Source organism: Oncorhynchus keta, unplaced genomic scaffold, assembly GCF_023373465.1.
Source record: "Oncorhynchus keta strain PuntledgeMale-10-30-2019 unplaced genomic scaffold, Oket_V2 Un_contig_3619_pilon_pilon, whole genome shotgun sequence".
Taxonomy (NCBI): domain Eukaryota; kingdom Metazoa; phylum Chordata; class Actinopteri; order Salmoniformes; family Salmonidae; genus Oncorhynchus; species Oncorhynchus keta.
The window spans coordinates 85,345-111,406 of NW_026287337.1; the positions used below are offsets into that span (position 1 = coordinate 85,345).

The window sequence follows — 26,062 nt, forward strand, 5'->3', positions numbered from 1 at the left end:
GACTATACTGTTGGCAGTTGCATTTTCCTATCTCCTCTAGGGAAAAGTCACTTGGGGCTGTTGTAGTTTTTGTTACATATAGAGACAGATATGACACTATTGAGCAAAGATAGGTATACATTAGACCACAAACAGAAAGCGGACAGGAAACCAAAGATTAAACAGACAGAAGTGTAATGGCCAAGCCATACTTGCTTTACTGTGCATAAGGGCTTAGGGCAAAGAGGAGGAGGTGACCCTTAAATACATGATCTATTATGGAAGGAGCAGGACATCATTATAAAGATTAGATAGAGAGGGTAAAGGCCATAAGTGCTTAGGGTAAGATAGATATACATTAATTTTAGGACATGAGAGGGTTCTGCCACCTTTGTAATCTAATCAAGAGCGGATACAGGCGTTATTAGGCATGAACATGGAAGAAGCCTGGACTGAAAGATAATGGTGACCGATGACTTGAGGGAAGTAACTTCATTAACATATGGAATGGACTCATACACTGTGTGTGTATAAAGACAGAGCCAGTGCTCTGGAAAAGGGTGTGTTCCGCGGACCATCTAGGCTTCTGATATGTTTGTATTAAAAGCCTATATTAAATTCACAAGTTCTTGTAAGTGTTATATTTTGAAATGATTCTCTACGACAGGGCCCAGAGAGGGGAGAGGTCAGGCTTGTCTTTTACATGTCTGGTAATAGGCAGAATATCAGAAAGGAGAATTCAGGTTTGAACACTGTCTTCATCATGAATTTATCTGTGAAACCATGTGAAGGGCTCCACAATGTCTGAATTTTGAGATGGTATATGACCTAGAGGCTCACTCGTCCATGGGTGGGGGGTATTTGAGATGGGAGCATCTAAAGTAGACAATTGATATATGCCATTGGATGAGGTAATGTTTTGGTAATATGAAGTACCAAGAACGAGAAGTAGAACCTCATCCAAGACACCAAACTGAACGATAATTTACAGCTAATGCTATCTGGCTATGGGATAATCCTCTTCAAGTAAAAGGTCTTTGTGAAGTTCCTGAGATCTGTGGTTGGCCATGTGAGTTGAGGGGTGTATCTTGGCTATAAAAGATACTAAGTATTCTTTTGTAAGCACTCTCAGAGAATTCATTTATAGACACTGAATTTATCTGAGAGTCAAAGGGCTTATGGTGAAGCTCATATAATTAAAGATGGAGTTTAAAATATAACTCTGACCTGTGTGTGGTTTGTAAACTCATCATTTAGTAATACAGGAAATTACCACCACAAAATACAATATTTAACTAAAACAGTTTATTTCATTTAATTATACACATCAGAAAAAAGTGGCTGCCCAGCATGAATTCATGTACAAACATTTTTCATTGCATTCTTGTCATTTAGCAGATGTTTTTATCCAGAGACTTACAGGACAAATAAGAGTTAATTGGCTTGCTCAAGGACACAATGACAGATTTTTCACCTTGTCGGCTGGGATTCAAAACCAGCGACCTTTCAGTTACTGGCCCAACACTCTTAACCGCTAGGCTACCTGCCACTAGATCAATCAACTTCAATAGTTATTCAAATACATTCATCAATGACTAAAATAACAAATCTAGTATTAAAAGACAAATTAATAAACACAAGTATTTGATTCATAGCCTGTTTATCATTAAACAAAAGGTGTTTAGTAATATAAAATAATCCACTCAAACTAATGCTGAAAACTGATCATCACAACATCTTTATCTGATGTACACTGAGTGCACAAAACATTAGGAACACCTCCCCAATGTCGAGTTGCACCTTCTTTTGTCCTCAGAACAGCCTCAATAGTCGGGGTATGGACTCTCCAAGGTTTTGAGAACGTTCCACAGGGATGCTGGCCCATGTTGACTCCAATGCTTCCCACAATTGTGTCAAGTTGGCTGGGAGTGTATCTACTCTGAATAGCTCCTTCCATGTCCTCCCACAGATGCACAATTGGATTGAGATCTGGTGACTCGGCAGGCCACTGCAGTAAGCTGAATTCCCTGTCATGTTCTTGGAATCATTCCTGGCCACCATGAAGGGATGCACCTGATTGGCAATGATTTTTTACACAAACGTTGCTCCACTTTTTATCAAGGGGCCCAATATGTGGCATGAAAACACACCATCATACCACCACCACCAGCCTACAATGTTGTACTCGTGGTTTCCTCCAATCAGCGTGAAACAGCAGGAACAGGGATTCATCAGAACAGGCAATGTTTTTTAAAATTCTCCAGTGTTTTCATTCCTTAGCCCACTGCAACTGCAGTATCTTGTTTTCTACTGAAAGCTAATGGGGATCCAAAATAAATACACCAACAACTACAGTGGGGCAAAAAAAGTATTTAGTCAGCCACCAATTGTGCAAGTTGTCCCACTTAAAAGATGAGAGAGGCCTGTAATGTTCATCATAGGTACACTTAAACCATGATAGACAAAATGAGAAAAAAAAATCCAGAAAATCACATTGTAGGATTTTTTTAATGAATTTATTTGCATGTTATGGTGGAAAATAAGTATTTGGTCAATAACAAAAGTTTCTGAATACTTTGTTATATACCCTTTGTTGGCAATGACAGAGGTCAAATGTTTTCTGTAAGTCTTCGAGGTTTTCACACACTTTTGCTGGTATTTTGGCCCATTCCTCCATGCAGATCTCCTCTAGAGCAGTGATGTTTTGGGCTGTTGCTGGGCAACACAGACTTTCAACTCCCTCCAAAGATTTTCTATGGGGTTGAGATCTGGAGACTGGCTAGGCCACTCCGGGACCTTGAAATGCTTCTTACGAAGCCACTCCTTCGTTGCCCGGGCGGTGTGTTTGGGATCATTGTCATGCTGAAAGACCCAGCCACGTTTCATCTTCAATGCCCCTGCTGATGGTAGGCTTTGTTACTTGGTCCCAGCTCTCTGCAGGTCATTCACTAGGTCCCCCGTGTGGTTCTGGGATTTTTGCTCACCGTTCTTGTGATCCTTTTGACCCCACGGGGTGAGATCTTGCATGGAGCCCCAGATCGAGGGAGATTATCAGTGGTCTTGTATGTCTTCCATTTCCTAATAATTGCTTCCACAGTTGATTTCTTCAAACCAAGCTGCTTACCTATTGCAGATTCAGTCTTCCCAGCCTGGTGCAGATCTACAATTTTGTTTCTGGTGTCCTTTGACAGCTCTTTGGTCCTGGCCATAGTGGAGTTTGGAGTGTGACTGTTTGAGGTTGTGGACAGGTGTCTTTTATACTGATAACAAGTTCAAACAGGTGCCATTAATACAGGTAACGAGTGGAAGACAGAGGAGAGAGCTAACATTCTATAACACTCCCTTTCCTCTGCATTGTTCTCTCACAGTGAGAAACTATAGGATTACAATAGTGTTCTACACTTTCTTCATTTGATCCAATTCACCGTTGCCAATTATTTAATGACATGATAATTAAGTGGAGTGTCTAATCTTAGCTGGTCTGAGAAAACTGATGAGGTTTCTCTCCTTTATGTGTACATTGGTGTCTTTTCAATTGGCCCAATCTGTAGAATCTCTTCCCACAGTCAGTGCAGTGATAAGGCTTCTCTCAAGTGTGTAGCCGTTGGTGTGTTTTCCCAATTGGGAAAAACTCTTGCCACATTGAGAGCAGAAGTAAGGCTTATCTCCTTTTGTCTTTTCTCTAATGACCTTTAAGCTCAGCTGGTGTTTTAACATGTTCTACAGTCAGATCAGTGGTAACGCTTCTCTCCTGTGTGTATGTTCAGGTCATTTTAAGGTGTCCGGACGAGAGAAACTTGCCCCACAGTCAGAAAAGGAGTAAGGCTTCTCGTTTGTGTATACGTTCATGTTTTTTTAAGTGGCCCAGTTGAGAGAAACTCGCCCCACATTCAGAGCAGTAGTAAGGCTTCTCTCCTGTGTGTGTTCTCTGATGACATTTTAGTTCAGTTGATGTTTTGAAGCATTTTCCACATTCAGAGCAGGAGTAAGGCTTCTCTCCTGTGTGTGTTCTCTGATGACATTTTAGTTCAGTTGATGTTTTGAAGCATTTTCCACAGTCAGAGCAGGAGTAAGGCTTCTCTCCTTTGTGTATACTTTCATGTTGTTTTAAGCATCCCAGGTAAGATAATCTCTTTCCACAGTCAGAGCAGGAGTAAGGCTTCTCTCCTGTGTGTATACGTTCATGTTGTTTTAAGGTACCCAGTTGATGGAAACTCTTTCCACAGTCATGGCAGAAGTAAGTCTTCTCTCCTGTGTGTATGTGTTCATGTTGTTTTAAGTTGCCCAGGTGAGAGAAATTCTTTCCACAGTCAGAGCAGGAGTAAGGCTTCTCTCCTGTGTGTGTTCTCTGGTGAACTTTAAGTTCAGTTGATGTTTTGAAGCATTTTCCACATTCAGAGCAGGAGTAAGGCTTCTCTCCTGTGTGTGTTCTTTGATTAACTTTTAGTTCAGTTGATGTTTTGAAGCATTTTCCACATTCAGAGCAGGAGTAAAGTTTTTCTCCTGTGTGTATTTTTAGGTGTATTTTTAGCTTTGATAGAAATGGCAAAATCTCCCCACAATGTGGGCAGTGGTGAGACATCTTTGCTCTGTGATCTTCCTGCTGATGCTCTCTGGATGTAGAGAATGTCTCAACATGGTCTCCTGTGTGAACAATATCAGAACAACCAGTCAATTGGTGTGATATACATGTCAATCAAATGTATTTATGAAGCTCTTTTTACATAAGTTGTAACAAAGTCCTTTACAGAAACCAACCCGAAATCCCCAAAGAGCAAACAATGCTGATGTAGAAGCACAGTGGCCACGAAAAACTCCCTAGAAAGCAGGAACCTTGGAAGAAACAGAGGAACCAGGCTCAAATGGGTGGCCGGTCCTCTTCTGTATGTACCGGGTGACATATGTATTCATATCAGTAGGCTGTACAATACAGGGGAATGAAACTATTCTAAAAGTGGGTAACAGATGAAAGTTAAAAGGGGCTTGTCATCCTCCACTTACTATCACAAGGGTTAGTAACTACACAGACTAATTTCATATCATCCTCCACTCACTATCACAAGGGTTAGAAACTACACGGACTCATTTCATAGAACTTTAAAACACTGGCAGTTTGTCTACTTCACTTCTTTAGTCTACTCTCTGATCACTCCAGATAGCTCAGTTAATAAAACAAATGCTGGCAATACTGGTGTGAAACCATGCACGTCTCAGTAGCATAAAATAACATCTACCTTCTCATTGAAACAGTTCATCATGAAACAGTTCTACTGCAACTTTTCATACACAGTGGGAAGTTGGAATGAACAACAAACTTAGTTAGATAGAACCTGCTCTTACCATGATTAACACATTTCCCAATCTTCTCCTCCTCTTCTTCATCTTTAATGATGACATTCAGCTCCAGTGTTTGACTGCAGTCTTCCAGTTTCACTGATGCCATCTCTGGATCCTGCAGTGCAAACTGGGCTCCACTGTCACAATCAGGACCCAGTGACTGTGGGTTTGGACTCAGTGTGGAAGGAGAGAGGCAGGCTGGGTTTGTCATTACTGTTGATGTTACTGGCCTCAGACTTAATTCTAGTCCTGTAGTAACAATGAGAAACAGAAACAAAAGTTATTGTCCTGACAGTTCTGGCACTTTCTTTATTCTCTAAAAATATATTATATGTTCAATTATCTAATTCAGTGCTTGACTTGGACTGAAATAGGTGCCAGTACTGTTTATATTTAGGCACAGGAGCTCCACAGAACTGTTGAGCTAATATTCTATAAGAGGAACGGTCACGACTTCCGCCAAAGTCCAGTATGTTGTTTCTATACAGGTGTTTTTCGTGTATTAAATACCTCGTCCACGCATCTCAACTCTCCTGTGCCTGACTCCTTTTCACCAGTTACCCAAAGCCTTGACAGAAACACGGCAGGTGCCCCTGCAGTAGGGATCGAGGAGCGAGTCCAGCAACACGCTGCTATTCTCCAGCATCTCGGCAGCGCCATGGAAGAGAGGAGGAGTTCCTCCAGCGTCTCCACCAGCACCACCAGTTTCAACTATAACCACCCCTCCTTCACCTGGTCCCAGTGGGATTCGGCTCGCCCTCCCGAGGGAGTATGATGGTTACGGCGGTGGGATGTCAGGGGTTCTTGCTCCAGCTAGAGATCTACCTGGCAACCGTCCACCTAGCTCCTTCAGGCCGAGAAAGCGTGGCCGCCCTCGTCTCCTGCCTCTCAGGGAAGGACCTGGAGTGGGCCAACGCCTTATGGCGGGAAGAAGAAGCCGTGTTGGACCATTTTGGGATTTCAACCGCCGCTTTCGGGCAGTCTTTGACCATCCGCCTGAGAGTAGAGCGGCGGGTGAACGTCTCATACACCTGAGGCAGAGGACGAGGAGTGCACAGGAGTTCGTGTTGGACATCCGGACCCTGGCCGCCGGCGCGGGATGGAACGACAGGGCCCTGATCGATCACTACATGTGCAGTTTGCGCGAGGACGTCCGTCGGGAGTTGGCCTGCAGGGACACCACTCTCATATTCAACCAGCTGGTGGACCTGTCCATCCGACTGGATAGCGTGCTGGCTACCCGCGAACATCCAGATCGGGGTCTGTCGATTCCATCCCCCAGCACCACCACTCCGACGCCCATGGAGCTTGGGAGGTGCTGCACTTAGGGCAACCGGAGGCGGGGCCATTCCATGCACCATCTGTGGCCGCAGAGGGCACACTGTCGGTCGGTGCTGGGAAGGTTCCTCTGGGAGTCGAGGCAGCAGGCAGGGCACTCTCGTGTCACCCCAGGTGAGTCAGCACCAGGCTCACCCAGAGCCCCTGGTTGCTCACATGGTTTTGTTTATTAATTTTCTTGAGTTTTCACCGAATTCCCAGCATAAGGCGCTCGTAGATTCAGGCGCAGCTGGGAATTTTAATGACAGATCATTTGGCCATAGTTTAGAGATCCCCAATGTTCCTGTCGATATGCCCTTCCCTGTGCACGCCCTAGAAAGTCGACCATTAGGGTCAGGGCTAACTATGGAGGCCACCGCTCCTCTGGGCATGGTTACGCAGGAGGGTCACAAGGAGAGAATCAGCCTCTTCCTTATTGATTCTCCTGCATTTCCCGTGGTGCTGGGCCTACCCTGGTTGGCCTGTCATGAACCCACTATTTCGTGGCAACAGACCTATCTCACGGGGTGGTCACGAAAGTGCTCGGGGAGGTGTTTAGGGGTTTCCATCAGTGCTACTACAGTGGAAAGCCTAGACCAGGTCTCTACCGTGCGCATCCCCTCTGAATTTACCAATTTGGCTCTCGCCTTCTGTAAGAAGAAGGCGACTCAATTACCACCCCATCGACGGGGGGGATTGTGCGATAAATCTCCTGGTAGACGCAGCACTTCCCAGGAGTTACGTGTATCCCCTGTCACAAGAGGAGACGGGGAGGAAATGGAAACATATGTTTCCGAATCTCTGGGGCAGGGGTACATTCGGCCCTCCACTTCACCTGCCTCCTCAAGTTTATTTTCGTGAAGAAGAAGGATAGAGGTGTATTGACTGAGGCATTAACCAAATCACTGTGAGGTATTTACCCGCTGCCTCTCATAGCCAGTGCGAGCGAGTCAATGCACAGGGAACACTTCTTCACAAAATTGGACCTCAGGAGCGCTTACAACCTGGTGCGTATCCGGGAGGGAGAAGAGTGGAAGACTGTGTTTAGTACCACATCAGGCCATGATGAGTACCTTGTCATGCCATACGGGTTGATGAATGCTCCAGTCTTCCAATCCTTTGTAGACGAGATTTTCAGGAACCTGCACGGGCAGGGTGTAGAGGTGTATATCGATGACATTCTGATTTACTCCTCTACACGCGCCAAGTATGTGTCCTTGGTGCGCAGGGTACTTAGACGACTGTTGGAGCATGACCTGTACGTCAAGGCTGAGAAATGCCTGTTCTTCCAGCAGGCCGTCTCCTTCCTAGGGTATCGCATTTCCACATCAGGCACTAACCTCTCCCCCTTCCAGTGCGTACTGGGGTACCAGCCGGTTCTGGCACCTAGGCATCAGAGCCAGATCGAGGTTCCTGCGGTGGATGACTGGTTTAGGCGCTCGTAGGAGACATGGGACGCCGCTCATGTGCACCTTCAGTGGGCCGGGAGGCGTTAGAAGAATGGCGCAGACCGTAGCGGTGATTCTCGACCCGCCACCTGCCCAGCCGGAAGCTGGGTCCGCGGTTTGTGGGGCCATTCAAAGTCCTGAGGAGACTGAACGAGGTTTGTTACAGGTTACAGCTTCCCCCCGATTACCATATTAACCCCTTGTTCCATGAGTCTCTCCTCAGGCCGGTGGTGCTGGTCCACTCCAGGAGTCTGAGGTGCGGGAGCTTCGTCCGCCCCCTTTGGACATCAAGGGGGCCCCGGCGTATGCAGTTCGAGCCATACTGGACCCGAGGAGTCTAGCAAGGGGCCTTCAGTACCTCGTGGAGTGGGCGGGGTACGGTCCGGAGGAGAGATGCTGGGTGCCGGTGGAGGACGTATTGGACCTGTCGATGCTGCAGGAGTTCCCGTCTCCATCCGGGTCGTCCCCGAGGCCGGTGTCGGCGCGCGGCTCAAGGGGGGTTACTGTCACGACTTCCTCCGAAGTCAGTCTTTCTCCTTGTTCGGGCGGCGCTCGGCGTCACCGGTATTCAAGCCATCGCCGATTCACTTTTAATTTTCCATTTGTTTTTTTGACACCTGGTTTCAATTCCCCCATTACAGATTCAGTATTTAACCCTCTGTTTCACACATGTATGTGTGCGTGTTTGTTCTATGCTGAAGACTATCTGACGGCTGGTATTTTGTTACCGGGCTTTGTATCTACGCCTGTTTATTCGTGGTACCGGTATATTTCACGAACCGTTGTATTGTTTCTATACCCGTGTTTTTTTGTGTATTAAATACCAGAAACAAACATCTTTCTGGTAAGAAGAGGGGCAGGGGCGTATGCCTTATGATTAACGAGACGTGGTGTGATCACAACAACATACAGGAACTCAAGTCCTTCTGTTCACCTGACTAATCACTGCAGCTGTTCATAGTCCATCGGTAAATAGCCCACCCAATAAAAATGGAATTCCTCACAATCAAATGTCGACCGCAATATCTACCAAGGGAGTTCTCTTCGATAATAATCACAGCTGTATATATTCCCCCCCAAGCAGACACATCGATGGCCCTGAACAAACTTTATTTGACTCTTTGCAAACTGGAAACCACATATCCTAAGGCTGCATTCATTGTAGCTGGGGATTTTAACAAGGCTAATCTGAAAACAAGACTCCCTAAATTGTATCAGCATATCGATTGCGCAACCAGGGCTGGTAAAACCTGGGATCATTGCTATTCTAACTTCCGCGACGCATATAAGGCCCTCCCCCGCCCTCCTTTCAGGAAAAGCTGACGACTCCATTTTGTTGCTCCCTGCCTACAGACAGAAACTAAAACAAGAAGCTCCCGCGCTCAGGTCTGTTCAACGCTGGTCCAACCAATCTGATTCCACGCTTCAAGACTGCTTCGATCACGTGGACTGGGATATGTTCCGCATTGCTTTCAACAACATTGACGAATACGCTGAGTCGGTGAGCAGGTTCATTAGAAAGTGCGTTGACAATGTCGTTCCCATAGCAACGGTTGAAACATTCCCAAACCAGAAACCGTGGATTAACGGCAGCTTTCGCGTGAAACTGAAAGCGCGAACCACTGCTTTTAATCAGGGCAAGGTGACAGGAAACATGACCGAATATAAACAGTGTAGCTATTCCCTCCGCAAGGCAATCAAACAAGCTAAGTGTCAGTATAGAGACAAAGTAGTCACAATTCAATGACACAAGAGGTATGTGGCAGGGTCTACAGTCAATCACGGATTACAAAAAGAAAACCAGCCCCGTCATGGACCAGGATGTCTTGCTCCCAGACAGACTAAATAACTTCTTTGCTCGCTTTGATGACAATACAGTGCCACTGATACGGCCCACAATCAAAACCTGCAGACTCTCCTTCACTGCAGCCGATGTGAGTAAAACATTTAAACATGTTAACCCTCGCAAGGCTGCAGGCCCAGACGGCATCCCCAGGCGTGTCCTCAGAGCATGCGCAGACCAGCTGACTGGTGTGTTTACGGACATATTCAATCAATCCTTATCCCAGTCTGCTGTTCCCACATGCTTCAACAGGGTCACCATTGTCCCGGTTCCCAAGAAAGCTAAGGTAACTGAGCTAAACGACTATCGCCCCGTAGCACTCACTTCCGTCATCATGAAGTGCTTTGAGAGACTAGTCAAGGACCATATCACCTCCACCCTACCTGACACGCTAGACCCACTCCAATTTGCTTACCGTCCAAATAGGCCCTAACCCACCTGGACAAGAGGAATACCTATGTGAGAATGCTGTTCATCGACTTCAGCTCAGCATTTAACATCACAGTACCCTCCAAACTCGTCATCAAGCTCGAGACCCCGGGTCTAGACCCCGCCCTGTGCAACTGGGTACTGGACTTCCTGATGGGCCGCCCCCAGGTGGTGAGGGTAGGTAACAACATCTCCACGGCAACTGCTCCGCCCACAACCATAAGGCTCTCCAGAGGGTAGTGAGGTCTGCACAACGCATCACCGGGGGCAAACTACCTGCCCTCCAGGACACCTACACCACCCGATGTCACAGGAAGGCCATAAAGATCATCAAGGACAACAACCACCCGAGCCGAGCCACTGCCTGTTCACCCCGCTATCATCCAGAAGGCGAGGTCAGTTCAGGTGCATCAAAGCAGGGACCGAGAGACTGAAAAACAGCTTCTATCTCAAGGCCATCAGACTGTTAAACAGCCACCACTAACATTGAGTGGCTGCTGCCAACACATTGACTCAACTCCAGCCACTTTAATAATGGGAATTGATGTAAAATATATCACTAGCCACTTTAAACAATGCTTCTTAATATAATGTTTACATACCCTACATTACTCATCTCATATGTATATGTACAGTTGGGCAAAAAAGTATTTAGTCAGCCACCAATTGTGCAAGTTCTCCCACTTAAAAAGATGAGAGGCTTGTAATTGTGTGTGTATTGTGTGTAGATTGATGAGGATTTTAATCCAAGTATCTCAGGTTTTGTTTCATAGAACTTTAAAACACTGGCAGTTTGTCTACTTCACCTCTTTAGTCTCCTCTCTGGTGCTGGTGTCAAACCATGCAAGTCTCAGTAGCATGAAATAACATCTACCTTCTCATTGAAACAGTTCTACTGCAACTTTTCATACACAGTGGGAAGTTGGAATGAAAAACAAACTTAGTTAGAACCTGCTCTTACCATGAGAAACAGATGTCCCAATCTTCTCCTCCTCTTCTTCATCTTTAATGTTGACATTCAGCTCCAGTGTTTGACTGCAGTCTTCCAGCTTCACTGATGCCATCTCTGGATCCTGCAGTGCAAACTGGGCCCCAATGTCACAATCAGGACCCAGTGACTGTAGGTTTGAAGTCAGTGTGGAAGGAGAGAGGAGGCCTGCGTTTGTCCTCACTGTTGAGGTTACCGGCCTCATACCAGAGTCGGCAAGTACTAGAGGAGAAACGGACACAAAAGTTGTGTATTCAAAGTCCTGGCACTTTCTTTATTCACTATTAAATATATTTGATTTTTTTCTTGGTCAATTATCTAATTCAGTGCTTGACTTGGACTGAAATAGTTGCGGATACTCATTTTGTGTACCGGTACTGTTTATATTTAGGTGCAGGAGCTTCATAAAACATTTGAGCTAAAACTTAACCTGTAGTAGATAAATGCACACAAGACTCAAAAACCATTTAGTACAAGGTTACAGTTTGTTTTTGGCAGCACTATGTACTATTTTCCTTAACCTTCTTCACGGTATTATTCCAATCAAAAAACAATTGTATTTCCATATAGAAATACATAGACGGACAAACTGAATGTGTCAATATTCTACACATGTAGAAACTGATAATCATTACATTTAAGGTCACACTACTGTTTTGAAGCTAAAATGGTCTCTGCTGCATCCACACTGTCTGCACTGAAGTCCGTTGACGCAGACCGAGTGGGAGCCGCCATTCTACCAGCTTGTGAATTGTTCCTCCCATGGAGATCTATGGACAATTACTTCGACCTCGTGGCCTGGTTTTTGCTCTGACAGGGCTGGGCGATGTGGCCAAAATATCATACCATTTTTCAAATTTTTGACGGTATTTTATGTTTTTGATTAATAAAAGTTCTACATTTGCTTTATGAGTAGTGCGTGACCCCAGGGTGGCAACACTTATATTCTAAATGAATTCAATGGGTCTTTCTCAATTCTGATTGTTTTATACTGTTCAATTCAACTTCAACCTAAAACAATTCCCTGCACTCATTTGAGGTCATTTACACACTGCCACGATATGGGCAAAAATACTAGGGCTTATTATTAACCAAATGTTGCAATTTAGATCAAAACACCAAGGTGAACTTTTGGAATCATGGAAATAAACGATTATTCTAATTCTATAGTTAGAATATAAATAATGGGCACTTCTACCTTCTCATTGAAACAGTTCATCATGAAACAGTTCTACTGAAACTTTTCCTGCACAGTGGGAAGTTGGGATGAAACAAACTTAGAACCTGCTCTTACCATGAGAAACAGATGTCCCAATCTTCTCCTCCTCTTCTTCATCTTTAATGTTGACATTCAGCTCCAGTGTTTGACTGCAGTCCTCCAGCTTCACTGATGCCATCTCTGGATCCTGCAGTGCAAACTGGGCTCCACTGTCACAATCAGGACCCAGTGACTGTAGGTTTGGAGTCAGTGCAGAAGGAGAGAGGAGGGCTGGGTTTGTCCTCACTGTTGATGTTACTAGCCTCATACCTGAGTCAGCAAGTAGTAGAAGAGAAACAGACATACATTATTGTCTTGCCAGTTCTGGCACCCTCTTTATTCTCTAAAAATATATTATATTTCTTCTTGTTCAATTATCTAATTCAGTGATTGACTTTGACTGAAATAGCTGCCAGTACTGTTTATATTTAGGTGCAGGAGCTCCACAACACTGTTAAGCTGATATTCTATAAGAGGAACATGCGCTCAAACAGTAGACATTTGGAGGTGAACTCTTGTCTAAGTCAAGAACTGATCTCATTTCAATAGATCAGGTAGGTAAGGATTGACAAGAAAACATTGATGCATTAATATTAGACACAAAGGACACACAACGTAAGATCACTTAATATATAGATTTCCTAAATTCACATAAAATGACTCAAAAACCATGAAGTACAAGGTTAGTTTGTTTCAAGCATCACTATGTATTATTTTCCTGAAGAACCGCGCGTCTTCGTTGTTTCAATCAAAAACCAGCAGTATTTCCGTTCACACCATATGCATGTGTCTGAATATTAGTACACATGTACAAAACCAACAATCATTACATTCAGCTTCAAAACAGTTGCGCAACCATTACATTGTCTGCACTTTAGTCCGTTGACTCAGTCCGAGTCGGCGCCGCCATTTTCACAGCGTGTGAATTTTACACAAAACCTATAACATGCAGTTCTGAAATCTCAAATAAATGGGATTCTTTATGAAAATGAACCTGAGCAGAATATGTAAATCCACTAAGACAAACCCAACGTCTCTAGTTACGTGACTTGTAAAATAGTTTGTCACCACGTTCTCCACTCGGTTTGACACAAAAATAACACATCAAACCTTTACCAAACCTGATAATAATTTAATAGATTTGCTACCTGGCATGGAATGACATGTTCTTTCGACATTAGAAAGTTTAAACGTGCTATTACGTACCTGTAGTAATAAAATGAAACATGAATGAAACAAAAGTTACCTTCTTGACTGCACAGTTCTGGCGCTTTTTTATTCTGAAGAATGGTGAGTGCCTGTCGGGAACTTCCTGTTCCCCCACTAACACCGTCCGTGCATTTCGGGATCCTTGGGTTGGCCCGACCCCATTACATGAGAAGGGGGTAGCTGTAGCTGCTGCTTCTCCTCCTTCTCTTGGACACTTCTCCTTTGCATAGTGTTGATCAAGCTGTCGATTGTGGCCTGTGGAATGTTGTCCCACCCCAGTTTGCAAGTGGATTTGGGCGGATTCCGGATGTGTGTCGGGGCACTCCGCTGAGAGTCAGACTCGGCCGACATCATGTGGCCCGAGGATGCGGGGATTGAGCTCGGGCCGAATCCGGTGAGAGTTTATCTGGCTCAAATGCATTACTTGGGGCTCGGGCCGAATCCGGTGTGAGTTTATCTGGCTCAAATGTATTACTTGGGGCTCGGGACGATTGGGGCTACTCTCTGGCAGATGAGTACACGGGCGCCTGTATATAATTAACATTTAATTATTTATTTATTTGTCCATATTTTTTAATTGTTTCCGTGATAAAAAAAATACTATTAACATTTAAATTAAATTATTTTAGAGTCCGGTTTAAGTTGTATTTTAGTATTTTGATACTTTGTACATGGCAACTGATAAGCATTAACACAGCAGTCGCAGTGCAGATCCTCTAAGGGTGAAACATTTTCTGGCGACAGTAGTATGTGAAGTCTTGGAGGCCCAAAAACTTCTCAGCTGTAGATATAATTATGTCCAGGAAGCTTGGCGCCAGTGATGTACTGGGCCGTTCGCACTACCCTCTGTAGTGCCTTGCGGTAACAGGCAATGATGCAATAGGGGGAATAGGTTTTGTCATGCCTGCTTCACGACTGTCTTGGTGTGCTTGGACCATGTTAGTTTGTTGGTGATGTGGACACCAAGGAATTTGAGGCTCTCAACCTGCTCAAAAATGAAATGCTAATTAGCTGCTAATGTGGCTATCATAAAGAACTACAAGTACAATGACGGCCTACCCTGGGCAAACCCTAATCCGAACGACACTGGGCCAATTGTGCTTCGCCCTATGGGACTCCCAATCACAGCCGGTTGTGATACAGCCTGGAATCAAACCAGGGTCTGTAGTGATGCCTCTAGCACTGAGATGCAGTGTCTTAGACCGCTGCCCCACTCAGGATGGCACATTTGTAAAATCCCGGGAAAATATTCAACTCTGGTGACTGAAGGAATAGGCTGACAGAATCTATGGATAATAGCCTATAATTTAGTCTGTCAAACAGGTAAATGTAACAGTATTACTTTAGACCGTGCCCTCGACCATACCCGGGCGCGAACCAGGGACCCTCTGCACACATCAACAACAGCCGCCCACGAAGCATCGTTACCCATCGCTCCACAAAAGCGAGCAAGGGGAACTACTACTTCAAGGTCTCAGAGCAAGTGACGTCACCGATTGAAACTCTATTTAGCGCGAACCACCGCTAACTAGCTAGCCGTTTCACATCAGTTACATATAGACCTTGTAGTCATAGCAGATAATATTCTAATCTTTGGTGACTTTAATATTCACATGGAAAAGTCCACAGACCCACTCCAAAAAGCTTTCGGAGCCATCATCGACTCAGTGGGTTTTGTCCAACATGTCTCTGGACCCACTCACTGTCACAGTCATACGCTGGACCTAGTTTTGTCCCATGGAATAAATGTTGTGGATCTTAATGTTTTTCCTCATAATCCTGGACTATCGGACCACCATTTTATTACGTTTGCAATTGCAACAAATAATCTGCTCAGACCCCAACCAAGGACCATCAAAAGTCGTGCTATAAATTCACAGACAACACAAAGATTCCTTGATGCCCTTCCAGACTCCCTCTGCCTACCCAAGGACGCCAGAGGACAAAAATCAGTTAACCACCTAACTGAGGATCTCAATTTAATCTTGCGCAATACCCTAGATGCAGTTGCACCCCTAAAAACTAAAAACATTTCTCATAAGAAACTAGCTCCCTGGTACACAGAAAATACTCGAGCTCTGAAGCAAGCTTCCAGAAAATTGGAACGGAAATGGCGCCACACCAAACTGGAAGTCTTCCGACTAGCTTGGAAAGATGGTACCGTGCAGTACCGAAGAGCCCTTACTGCTGCTCGATCATCCTATTTTTCTAACTTAATTGAGGAAAATAAGAACAATCCGAAATTCCTTTTTGATACTGTCGCAAAGCTAACTAAAAAGCAGCATTCCCCAAGAGAGCATGACTTTCACTTTAGCAGTGATAAATTCATGAACTTCTTTGAGGAAAAGATTATGATTATTAGAAAGCAAATTACGGACTCCTCTTTAAACCTGCGTATTCCTCCAAACCTCAGTTGTCCTGAGTCTGCACAACTCTGCCAGGACCTAGGATCAAGAGAGACGCTCAAGTGTTTTAGTACTATATCTCTTGACACAATGATGAAAATAATCATGGCCTCTAAACCTTCAAGCTGCATACTGGACCCTATTCCAACTAAACTACTGAAAGAGCTGCTTCCTGTGCTTGGCCCTCCTATGCTGAACATAATAAATGGCTCTCTATCCACTGGATGTGTACCAAACTCACTAAAAGTGGCAGTAATAAAGCCTCTCTTGAAAAAGCCAAACCTTGACCCAGAAAATATAAAAAACTATCGGCCTATATCGAATCTTCCATTCCTCTCAACAATTTTAGAGAAGGCTGTTGCGCAGCAACTCACTGCTTTCCTGAAGACAAACAATGTATACGAAATGCTTCAGTCTGGTTTTAGACCCCATCATAGCACTGAGACGGCACTTGTGAAGGTGGTAAATGACATTTTAATGGCATCGGACCGAGGCTCTGCATCTGTCCTCGTGCTCCTAGACCTTAGTGCTGCTTTTGATACCATCGATCACCACATTCTTTTGGAGAGATTGGAAACCCAAATTCGTCTACACGGACATGTTCTGGCCTGGTTCAGATCTTATCTGTCGGAAAGATATCAGTTTGTCTCTGTGAATGGTTTGTCCTCTGACAAATCAACTGTAAATTTCGGTGTTCCTCAAGGTTCCGTTTTAGGACCACTATTGTTTTCACTATACATTTTACCTCTTGGGGATGTTATTCGAAAACATAATGTTAACTTTCACTGCTATGCGGATGACACACAGCTGTACATTTCAATGAAACATGGTGAAGCCCCAAAATTGCCCTCGCTAGAAGCATGTGTTTCAGACATAAGGAAGTGGATGGCTGCAAACTTTCTACTATTAAACTCTGACAAAACAGAGATGCTTGTTCTAGGTCCCAAGAAACAAAGAGATCTTCTGTTGAATCTGACAATTAATCTTAATGGTTGTACAGTCGTCTCAAATAAAACTGTGAAGGACCTCGGCGTTACTCTGGACCCTGATCTCTCTTTTGAAGAACATATCAAGACCATTTCGAGGACAGCTTTTTCCATCTACGTAATATTGCAAAAATCAGAAACTTTCTGTCCAAAAATGATGCAGAAAAATTAATCCATGCTTTTGTCACTTCTAGGTTAGACTACTGCAATGCTCTACTTTCCGGCTACCCGGATAAAGCACTAAATAAATTTCAGTTAGTGCTAAATACGGCTGCTAGAATCCTGACTAGAACCAAAAAATTTGATCATATTACTCCAGTGCTAGCCTCTCTACACTGGCTTCCTGTCAAAGCAAGGGCTGATTTTAAGGTTTTACTGCTAACCTACAAAGCATTACATGGGCTTGCTCCTACCTATCTCTCTGATTTGGTCCTGCCGTACATACCTACACGTACGCTACGGTCACAAGACGCAGGCCTCCTAATTGTCCCTAGAATTTCTAAGCAAACAGCTGGAGGCAGGGCTTTCTCCTATAGAGCTCCATTTTTATGGAACGGTCTGCCTACCCATGTCAGAGAAGCAAACTCGGTCTCAACCTTTAAGTCTTTACTGAAGACTCATCTCTTCAGTGGGTCATATGATTGAGTGTAGTCTGGCCCAGGAGTGGGAAGGTGAACGGAAAGGCTCTGGAGCAACGAACCGCCCTTGCTGTCTCTGCCTGGCCGGTTCCCCTCTTTCCACTGGGATTCTCTGCCTCTAACCCTATTACAGGGGCTGAGTCACTGGCTTACTGGGGCTCTCTCATGCCGTCCCTGCAGGGGTGCGTCACCTGAGTGGGTTGATTCACTGTTGTGGTCATCCTGTCTGGGTTGGGCTATACTCAGCCTTGTCTCAGGATGGTAAGTTGGTGGTTGAAGATATCCCTCTAGTGGTGTGGGGGCTGTGCTTTGGCAAAGTGGGTGGGGTTATATCCTTCCTGTTTGGCCCTGTCCGGGGGTGTCCTTGGATGGGGCCACAGTGTCTCCTGTCCCCTCCTGTCTCAGCCTCCAGTATTTATGCTGCAGTAGTTTGTGTCGGGGGCTAGGGTCAGTTTGTTATATCTGGAGTACTTCTCCTGTCCTATTCGGTGTCCTGTGTGAATCTAAGTGTGCGTTCTCTAATTCTCTCCTTCTTTCTTTCTCTCTCTCGGAGGACCTGAGCCCTAGGACCATGCCCCAGGACTACCTGACATGACGACTCCTTGCTGTCCCCAGTCCACCTGGCCATGCTGCTGCTCCAGTTTCAACTGACCTGAGCCCTAGGACCATGCCCCAGGACTACCTGACATGATGACTCCTTGCTGTCCCCAGTCCACCTGGCCATGCTGCTGCTCCAGTTTCAACTGTTCTGCCTTACTATTATTCGACCATGCTGGTCATTTATGAACATTTGAACATCTTGGCCATGTTATGTTATAATCTCCACCCGGCACAGCCAGAAGAGGACGGGCCACCCCACGTATGCTCTCTCTAATTCTCTCTTTCTTTCTCTCTCTCGGAGGACCTGAGCCCTAGGACCGTGCCCCAGGACTACCTGACATGATGACTCCTTGCTGTCCCCGGTCCACCTGACTGTGCTGCTGCTCCAGTTTCAATTGTTCTGCCTTGTTATTATTCGACCATGCTGGTCATTTATGAACATTTGAACATCTTGGCCATGTTCTGTTATAATCTCCACCCGGCACAGCCAGAAGAGGACTGGCCACCCCACATAGCCTGGTTCCTCTCTAGGTTTCTTCCTAGGTTTTGGCCTTTCTAGGGAGTTTTCCTAGCCACCATGCTTCTACACCTGCATTGCTTGCTGTTTGGGGTTTTAGGCTGGGTTTCTGTACTGCACTTTGAGATATCAGCTGATGTACGAAGGGCTATATAAATAAATTTGATTTGATATAGACCTACCTCTGATTCCTTGAATAGGAAGGAATATACTCCAACACAGAGCGCTCTTGTTAGTAGCCTAAAGTCAGTTTAATTTGAAGACTGTTGAAATGAATTAGACCTTCTCCAATTAGCCTACTTTCAGCACCCATGTGTTGTTCATCTCCACGGCTACCGCTTCATAGTAATGTAAGTTGTTTAAATTACTTGAATATGGCTTATTGTGAGGTCAATAACTATGTGCAATGAAACCTTGTTTTCGTAGTCCGCGGGCACGGATATTTATATATATACAGTTGAAGTCGGAAGTTGGAGTCATTAAAACTAGTTTTTCAACCACTCCACAAATTTCTTGTTAACAAACTTTAGGTTTGGCAAGTCGGTTAGGACATCTACTTTGTGCATGACACAAGTCCAACAATTTCCAACAATTGTTTACAGACAGATTATACCTTCAAACTCAGTGCCTCTTTGCTTGATATCATGGGAAAATCAAAAGAAATCAGCCAAGACCTCAGACAAAAAATTGTAGACATCCGCAAGTCTGGTTCATCCTTGGGAGCAATTTCCAAATGCCTGAAGGTACCACCTTCATCTGTACAAACAATAGCATGCGATTATAAACACCATGGGACCACGCAGCCGTCATACCGCTCAGGAAGGAGATGCGTTCTGTCATCTAGAGATGAACGTACTTTGGTGCAAAAAGTGTAAATCAATCTCAAAACAACTACAAAGGACCTCGTGAAGATGCTGGAGGAAACAGGTACAAAAGTATCTATGTCCACAGTAAAATGGGTCCTATATCGACATAACCTTAAAGGCTGCTCAGCAAGGAAGAAGCCACTGCTCCAAAACCACCATAAAAAAAAGCCAGACTACGTTTTGCAACTGCACATGGGGACAAAGATTGTACTTTTTTGAGAAATATCCTTTTGTCTGATGAAACAAAAACAGAACTGTTTGGCCATAATGACCATCGTTATGTTTGGAGGAAAAAGGGGGAGGCAAGCCGAAGAACAATATCCCAACCGTGAAGCACAGGGGTGGCAGCATCATGTTGTGGGGGTACTTGGCTGCAGGAGGGACTGGTGCACTTCACAAAATAGAAAATGATGTGGACAATGATGCCAAGCATACTTCCAAAGTTGTGGCGAAATGGCTTAAGGACAACAAAGTCAAGGTATTGGGGTGGCCATCACAAAGCCCTGACCTCAAACCTATAGAACATTTGTGGGCAGAACTGAAAAAGAGTGTGCGAGCAAGGAGGCCTTCAAACCTGACTCAGTTACACCAGCTCTGTCAGGAGGAATGGGCCAAATTTCACCCAACTTATTGTGGGAAACTTGTGGAAGGCTACCCGACATGTTTGACCCAAGTTAAACAATTTAAAAGCAATGCTACCAAATACTAATTGAGTGTATGTAAACTTCTGACCCACTGGGAATGTGATGAAAGAAATTAAAGCTGAAATCACTCTACTATTATTCTGACATTTCACATTCTTAATATAAAGTGGTGATCCTGACTGACCTAAAACACAATTATTAAGGGCTTTTTGCAAATGTCTGCTGATTGTCTGCTTAATGTCTACTTAATGTCCGAATGTGTGAATATAAACGCAACTTTACCCCGGGAGTAGGCAGATTATCTTCTTCAAACAACAGTAAAACTGATTGACTTTCTTCCTTCTTTCCATCTACTACACGGTTTAGTGCTCCAACCACTCCTGGAATCTTCTGCTCAAGACGATGAACCTCAATATATAACAAAACCCCAGATATAACACCCTTTAATTGCTGCTCTGCTCCGAAAAACACAATGCTTTCTCCTTCTGCTCTTCTGAGATGCATGAAATCAATACAAAACCACTACTGGTCACTCTGACTGACTACCTTTCCTAATGGCTCCTTCACCATCTTCCTGGCCTCAAATTATCCCCCAAAATACAGAATTGTTGATGAATCGCGCTCCAAAAGAAACCGATGTTCGTTTACAATATCACAACGGAATGTATTACAATGTATAACCGTCATGCCTCAACTGGGAGAAAGAAGCAAGTCATTCACCCGCCATTTGTTCCTCAAGACCGTAACACAACGACACGCGGATAATTGTAAGCATCAACATTTTTAAAAACGTTTGTAATTTGATAAGGTTGCTATATTAATGATCCGTTTCCATTAATGTCGCAAACTATTATTTCTCTAGGTTAACATAAGAAACTCTGCCTGGATACATGCCTGCTAGCTAACATTAACACTAACTTACAGTGCCTTGCGAAAGTATTCGGCCCCCTTGAACTTTGCGACCTTTTGCCACATTTCAGGCTTCAAACATAAAGATATAAAACTGTATTTTTTGTGAAGAATCAACAACAAGTGGGATCTACTTCATGCATAATTAATGAACTTACACATCATTAATGAATTAGAAACGAGTGCGAAATTGGTTTTGGCAATTAAAACATAAAGGAATTTAGAATTCCTCTATCATATTCGCAGTTTTCCCTTTAGCTCTTTCCAGTGCTTGTGTCAAACCTATGACTTCAACCAATTGAGCTGACGCTGGTTGTGGAATGATGGCCGATTCCAGGGTCACGTGTGATCCATCCGGAAGCTGCTGTATCACTGCATATGCGGCTATGTTCCCATCTTCTCCTCTGTAGCAGCATCCATCTGTGTACAGCCATAGGTCAGGGTTGCTGATTGGTTCATTCCCCAGGTCTGGTCTCAGTTTCAATTCCTGTGCCGGCTCGTTCCTCACAGGAGTGGGGCAAACCTTCTTCTGCGTTGAGTGCGTCGGCCATGTTTTTGTCAGTGTTGACAAATGTGATGTGTGATTGTGTGCATTTGTTCTGTATTTTCGTTTTTCTTTCGGCGCTGAATGTGAACTCTTTGCTCATCAGGTATGCTGCGACTCCATGATGGGTGTGGATTTCCAATGGATGACACATGACCAGGTGAGCTGTTTTTTCAATGGCTTTCGCAACTGCAGCCACATATCTGGAGCATGTGGTTTGGCCTATTTCAATGTGGTCCAATTTAGAGGAGTGATACATCAGCACTCTTCTCTCCCCTCTTGTTTCTGAAAAAGGACTGATGACGTAAACCCTTCCTTTTCAGAAACATCAAGATGGAATTTGTTCTTGTAGTCTGGTGCAGTTAAAGCCGCAGCCACTGAGAGATCGGTTTTCAACAGTGAAAAAGCTAATGCCTCAGGAGTCCAAACCAGAGGAGAGTGGAGGTTCCTGGGCCCTGCCTGTCGTACAATCTCCCTCAGAGGTTCAGTTCTTGCTGTGAAGTCTGGGATGTGTGTACGGCTGTAACCAGTCAGTCCCAGAAATGACAACATGCCTGACACCGAGATGGGGCGTGAATGATGGAGAATCGAATCTCTGTGGCTTTTGGAGAGGCCAGCGCCTTCTCCAGAGATTTCTCTGCCCAAGAAAAGGACAGTTCTTCGACAGGACTGGACTTTGCTCTTCTTTACCTTGTATCCCTTGACTGCAATGAAGTCCAGTAACGATTTTGTCATCTGTAGACAGAGATCTGAAGTGGGAGCCCCCAACAACAGGTCGTCTACATACTGGATCAGAATCACCCCTCTGGAATTTTCAGCTCAGCCAGGTGAGTCTTGAGGATATGGTTAAAAATTCCGGGGGAGCACCTGTACCCCATTGGCAAAACTGAGTAAGTGAATTGCTGTCCCTCATAGGTGAATGCAAACAGTGGCTGGGAGGCTTCATCCAAAGGGATGCTGAAGAAAGCATTAGCCAGGTCAACGACAGTGAAATACTGGTGTGTTGGTGACAGGTTACTCAGAGTGATGAGGGTCAGGGACTGGCAGGTCTATGGGTGCAGTGACTTCATTCACTGCTCGGAAGTCTTGTACCATCCGGTATGTTTCTCCACCAGCTTTCAGTACTGGTAGAATGGGTGTGTTCCATGGTGAGATGGTTCGATAGATGACCTGAGCACCAAGCAGTCCACCAATGGTTGGCTCTATCCCCTTGATCTGGTCAGGCTTTAGACGATACTGAGCTCGGTAAATAGGAATCTGGCATGGGTCCAACAGTGTAATGGAGACTGGAGCCACCTGTAGTTTACCAACGTCGAAAGGGGTGTGTGTCCATATTCTCTCGTCTATGGTAGAGAGCAAAGCTGCAGTGGATGGCTGATCTGTGTAAGGCTTGCCATGGTGTCTTGGCAGGGCCAGTCTCTCAGGTTGGCAGTGCTCTTCAGTATCTACTGTCATAAACCTCCACATTTGCTCCGCGGTGGCTTTGTGCAGGCCAGGTGTTTGGGTTGGTTCCCACACAAGCTTCGATGCTCGTCTGATCATTGGGCCCAGGCTTCTGGCTTCGAACCCCATTCCCTACAGCTAGAGTGACATGGGGTGCTGACTCTTCCCCTAGAAGGAACCATGATTCCAGATAAGGTGGTAGAATGACCAGTGCTGCAACACCTTCCTGACCGCAGACAATGGTGCAACATCTGATGGATGGAGTGAGATGCATCATGTTCTCCTCCCAGTCGTCAGTGTATGGGTTGATGTCATCGTCGGTTACATTTAGTGTGCAGTGGAGTTCAGCCTGAGGGGTTTTGTATGGATGTAGTGCATAGATCTGTGGTTTCAGTTGGTTGAATTGGAATTGAATCGCCGGAGTCCCTTGGCCTGTCTCCAGGCATTTCAGCCAGTAGATTTATTGAGTTTCTGAAAGAACGGGGGCTGGGATGAGGGGTAGCATCAACAACCTAGCAGGGTGAAGCGGAGTTGAGGCAATGGGGTCAACAGAAACCTCTACCCCCTTCTCAGTCAGATAGATGGAACATTTCAGTCTGCATAACAGATCCCTTCCGAGGAGGTTGATTGGACAATTGGGACAGTATAGGAACTGATGTTTCAAGGCTGATTTGTCCCAGGTGAAAAGTAACGGAATGGTTTTGCTTTGTGCTTCGGGTGTTCCTGATACCCCCACCACCTGTATTGATTCCGAAGAGAGTGGTTGACGGGTTCTTATGGCAGAGTAGGTGCATCCTGTATCTACTAGAAACTGGTGGGTTACTCCTTCCACCTCACACATGACGGTTGGTTCTGTGTGAAGAGGAAAAAGCTGGCCCCCCTTCCCGTCTGGTGGTGGTGGGCACCTTCACGGCCATGGGGCATATCCGTCAGACATGCCTTGGAAAGACGTTGGTGGTTGCTGGTTTTGGTCTGGTGTCTGGTGGTTGTAAGCGGGAGTAGGGGGAGCCGCTCTTGGTAGATACGTCATTGGTCTGGTTCCACCTCTTGCTCTTGGGGCGTATCCTCTTCCCCTGTTATTCATCCAGTGCTTTTGAGCCGCTGTCATTGGATGTGGGCACTGGCGAGCCATGTGCCCAGCCTGCTTGCAGTTGAAGCAGTTCCCCCATGGCACAGAGTAGCGTGTTTGCTGTCCCCATGGTGAATGATAGCCTGGTGTGGGTGCTTGATAGTACGGAAGTGGTGCCATCGGGCTGGGTTGTAATCCTTGTTGAGGAAGCGGGGGAGGTCCCTGCAATGGAGGGTCTTGTTGTTGTATCATTTGGGAGATGGTTTTCTCAATGATCTGTGCGATGTTTGGATGTTCTAACAAGTAATCTAACAATTCCCCAACAACTACCTAATACACACAAATCTAAAGGGGTGAATGAGAATATGTACATATAAGTACATGGTTGAGCAATGGCCGAGCGACATAGGCAAGGTGCAATAGATGGTATAAAATACAATATATACATGGGGTATGAGTAATGTAAGATATGGTAAACACGATTAAAGTGGCATTGTTTAAAGTGACTAGTGATCCATTTATTTAAGTGTCCAGTGATTGGGGCTGAATCTAGGCAGCAGCCTCTCTGAGTTAATACTTGCTGTTTAGCTGTCTGATGACCTTGAGATAGAAGCTGTTTTTCAGTCTCTCGGTCCCTGCTTTGATGCACCTGTACTGACCTCACCTTCTGGATGATCGCGGTGTGAACAGGCAGTTGCTCGGGTGGTCTTGTCCTTGATTATCTTTTTGGCCTTCCTGTGACATTGGGCGCTGTAGGTGTCATGGAGGGCAGGTAGTTTGCCCCCCCATCTGTAAAAGTTTGTCAGGGTCTTGGGTGACAAGCCAAATTTCTTCAGCCTCCTGAGGTTGAAGAGGCGCTGTTGCCACACTGTCTGTGGACCATTTCACTTTGTCTGTGATGTGTCGGCCCAGGAACTTAACTTTAATTTCAACTGGCTGTCTTGTTCAGCTTCAGAAAAACTGTCACGCCCTGGTCAAAGTATTTTGTGTTTATCTTTATGTATTGGGTCAGGCCAGGGTGTGGCATGGGGTTTTTGTATTGTGGTGTGTTTTGTCTTGGGGTTTTGGTATATAGTGGGATTGTAGCTAGTGGGGTGATCTAGCAGAGTCTATGGCTGTCTGGAGTGGTTCTCAATCAGAGTCAGGTGTTTATCGTTGTCTCTGATTGGGAACCATATTTAGGCAGCCATATTCTTTGGTTGTGTTGTGGGTGATTGTCCTTAGTGTCTTTGTTCCTGTCGCTGTATTTTAGTTGACAAGTATAGGCTGTTTCGGTTTTCATTACGTTTTGTGTTTATTCGTATTTACGTTTGTTTTCATTAAACATGGATCGCAATCTACACGCTGCAGTTTGGTCCGACTCTCCTTCACCACACCTAGAAAGCCGTTACAAAAACAGTAAATATGTCACTTGAAACATCGTTTTTTTGTAATTCATTAGACAAAAGAGAAGAGTTTGACCAGTACAAATTCATATACAAACTTTAAGTTTCATTGGCAGATCAATTTAGTTGGCTTGAATGTGGTTTTCCAAACACATTTATTATCAATGACTAAAATAACAAATCTAGTTTTGAAAATACAATTTAATAAACACATGTAGTCAGTCATTTCATAGCCTGTTTATCATTAA

The 26,062-nt window shown here is 44.9% G+C and overlaps 2 protein-coding genes across 5 annotated transcripts in view; one reads left to right on the forward strand and one right to left on the reverse strand.

The window, feature by feature from the left end:
• LOC118370516 (zinc finger protein 79-like) overlaps positions 1-13,834 on the reverse strand; it is a 94,445-nt gene extending 80,611 nt beyond the window's left edge. For 2 of the 3 annotated variants that reach the window (XM_052508438.1, XM_052508440.1), the window contains exons 1-4: positions 13,806-13,834; positions 12,636-12,869; positions 11,315-11,563; positions 5,414-5,565 (exon numbers count right to left, since the gene is read on the reverse strand). In XM_052508438.1, coding sequence (XP_052364398.1) covers positions 5,414-5,565; positions 11,315-11,563; positions 12,636-12,869; positions 13,806-13,827 — 657 coding nt within the window. In that variant the 5' untranslated portion in view covers positions 13,828-13,834. Of the gene's footprint in view, positions 1-2,464; positions 4,624-5,319; positions 5,566-11,314; positions 11,564-12,635; positions 12,870-13,805 lie in introns of those variants that run through there. The other variant, XM_052508439.1, reaches the window with a different exon arrangement.
• A 35-nt stretch (positions 13,835-13,869) lies between these two features.
• Positions 13,870-26,062, forward strand: part of LOC118370513 (uncharacterized) — a 29,921-nt gene continuing 17,728 nt past the window's right edge. Inside the window, exons 1-3 of one of the 2 annotated variants that reach the window (XM_052508442.1) lie at positions 13,870-14,202; positions 22,024-22,077; positions 22,241-22,744. In XM_052508442.1, coding sequence (XP_052364402.1) covers positions 22,627-22,744 — 118 coding nt within the window. In that variant the 5' untranslated portion in view covers positions 13,870-14,202; positions 22,024-22,077; positions 22,241-22,626. Of the gene's footprint in view, positions 14,203-22,023; positions 22,078-22,240; positions 22,745-26,062 lie in introns of those variants that run through there. The other variant, XM_052508441.1, reaches the window with a different exon arrangement.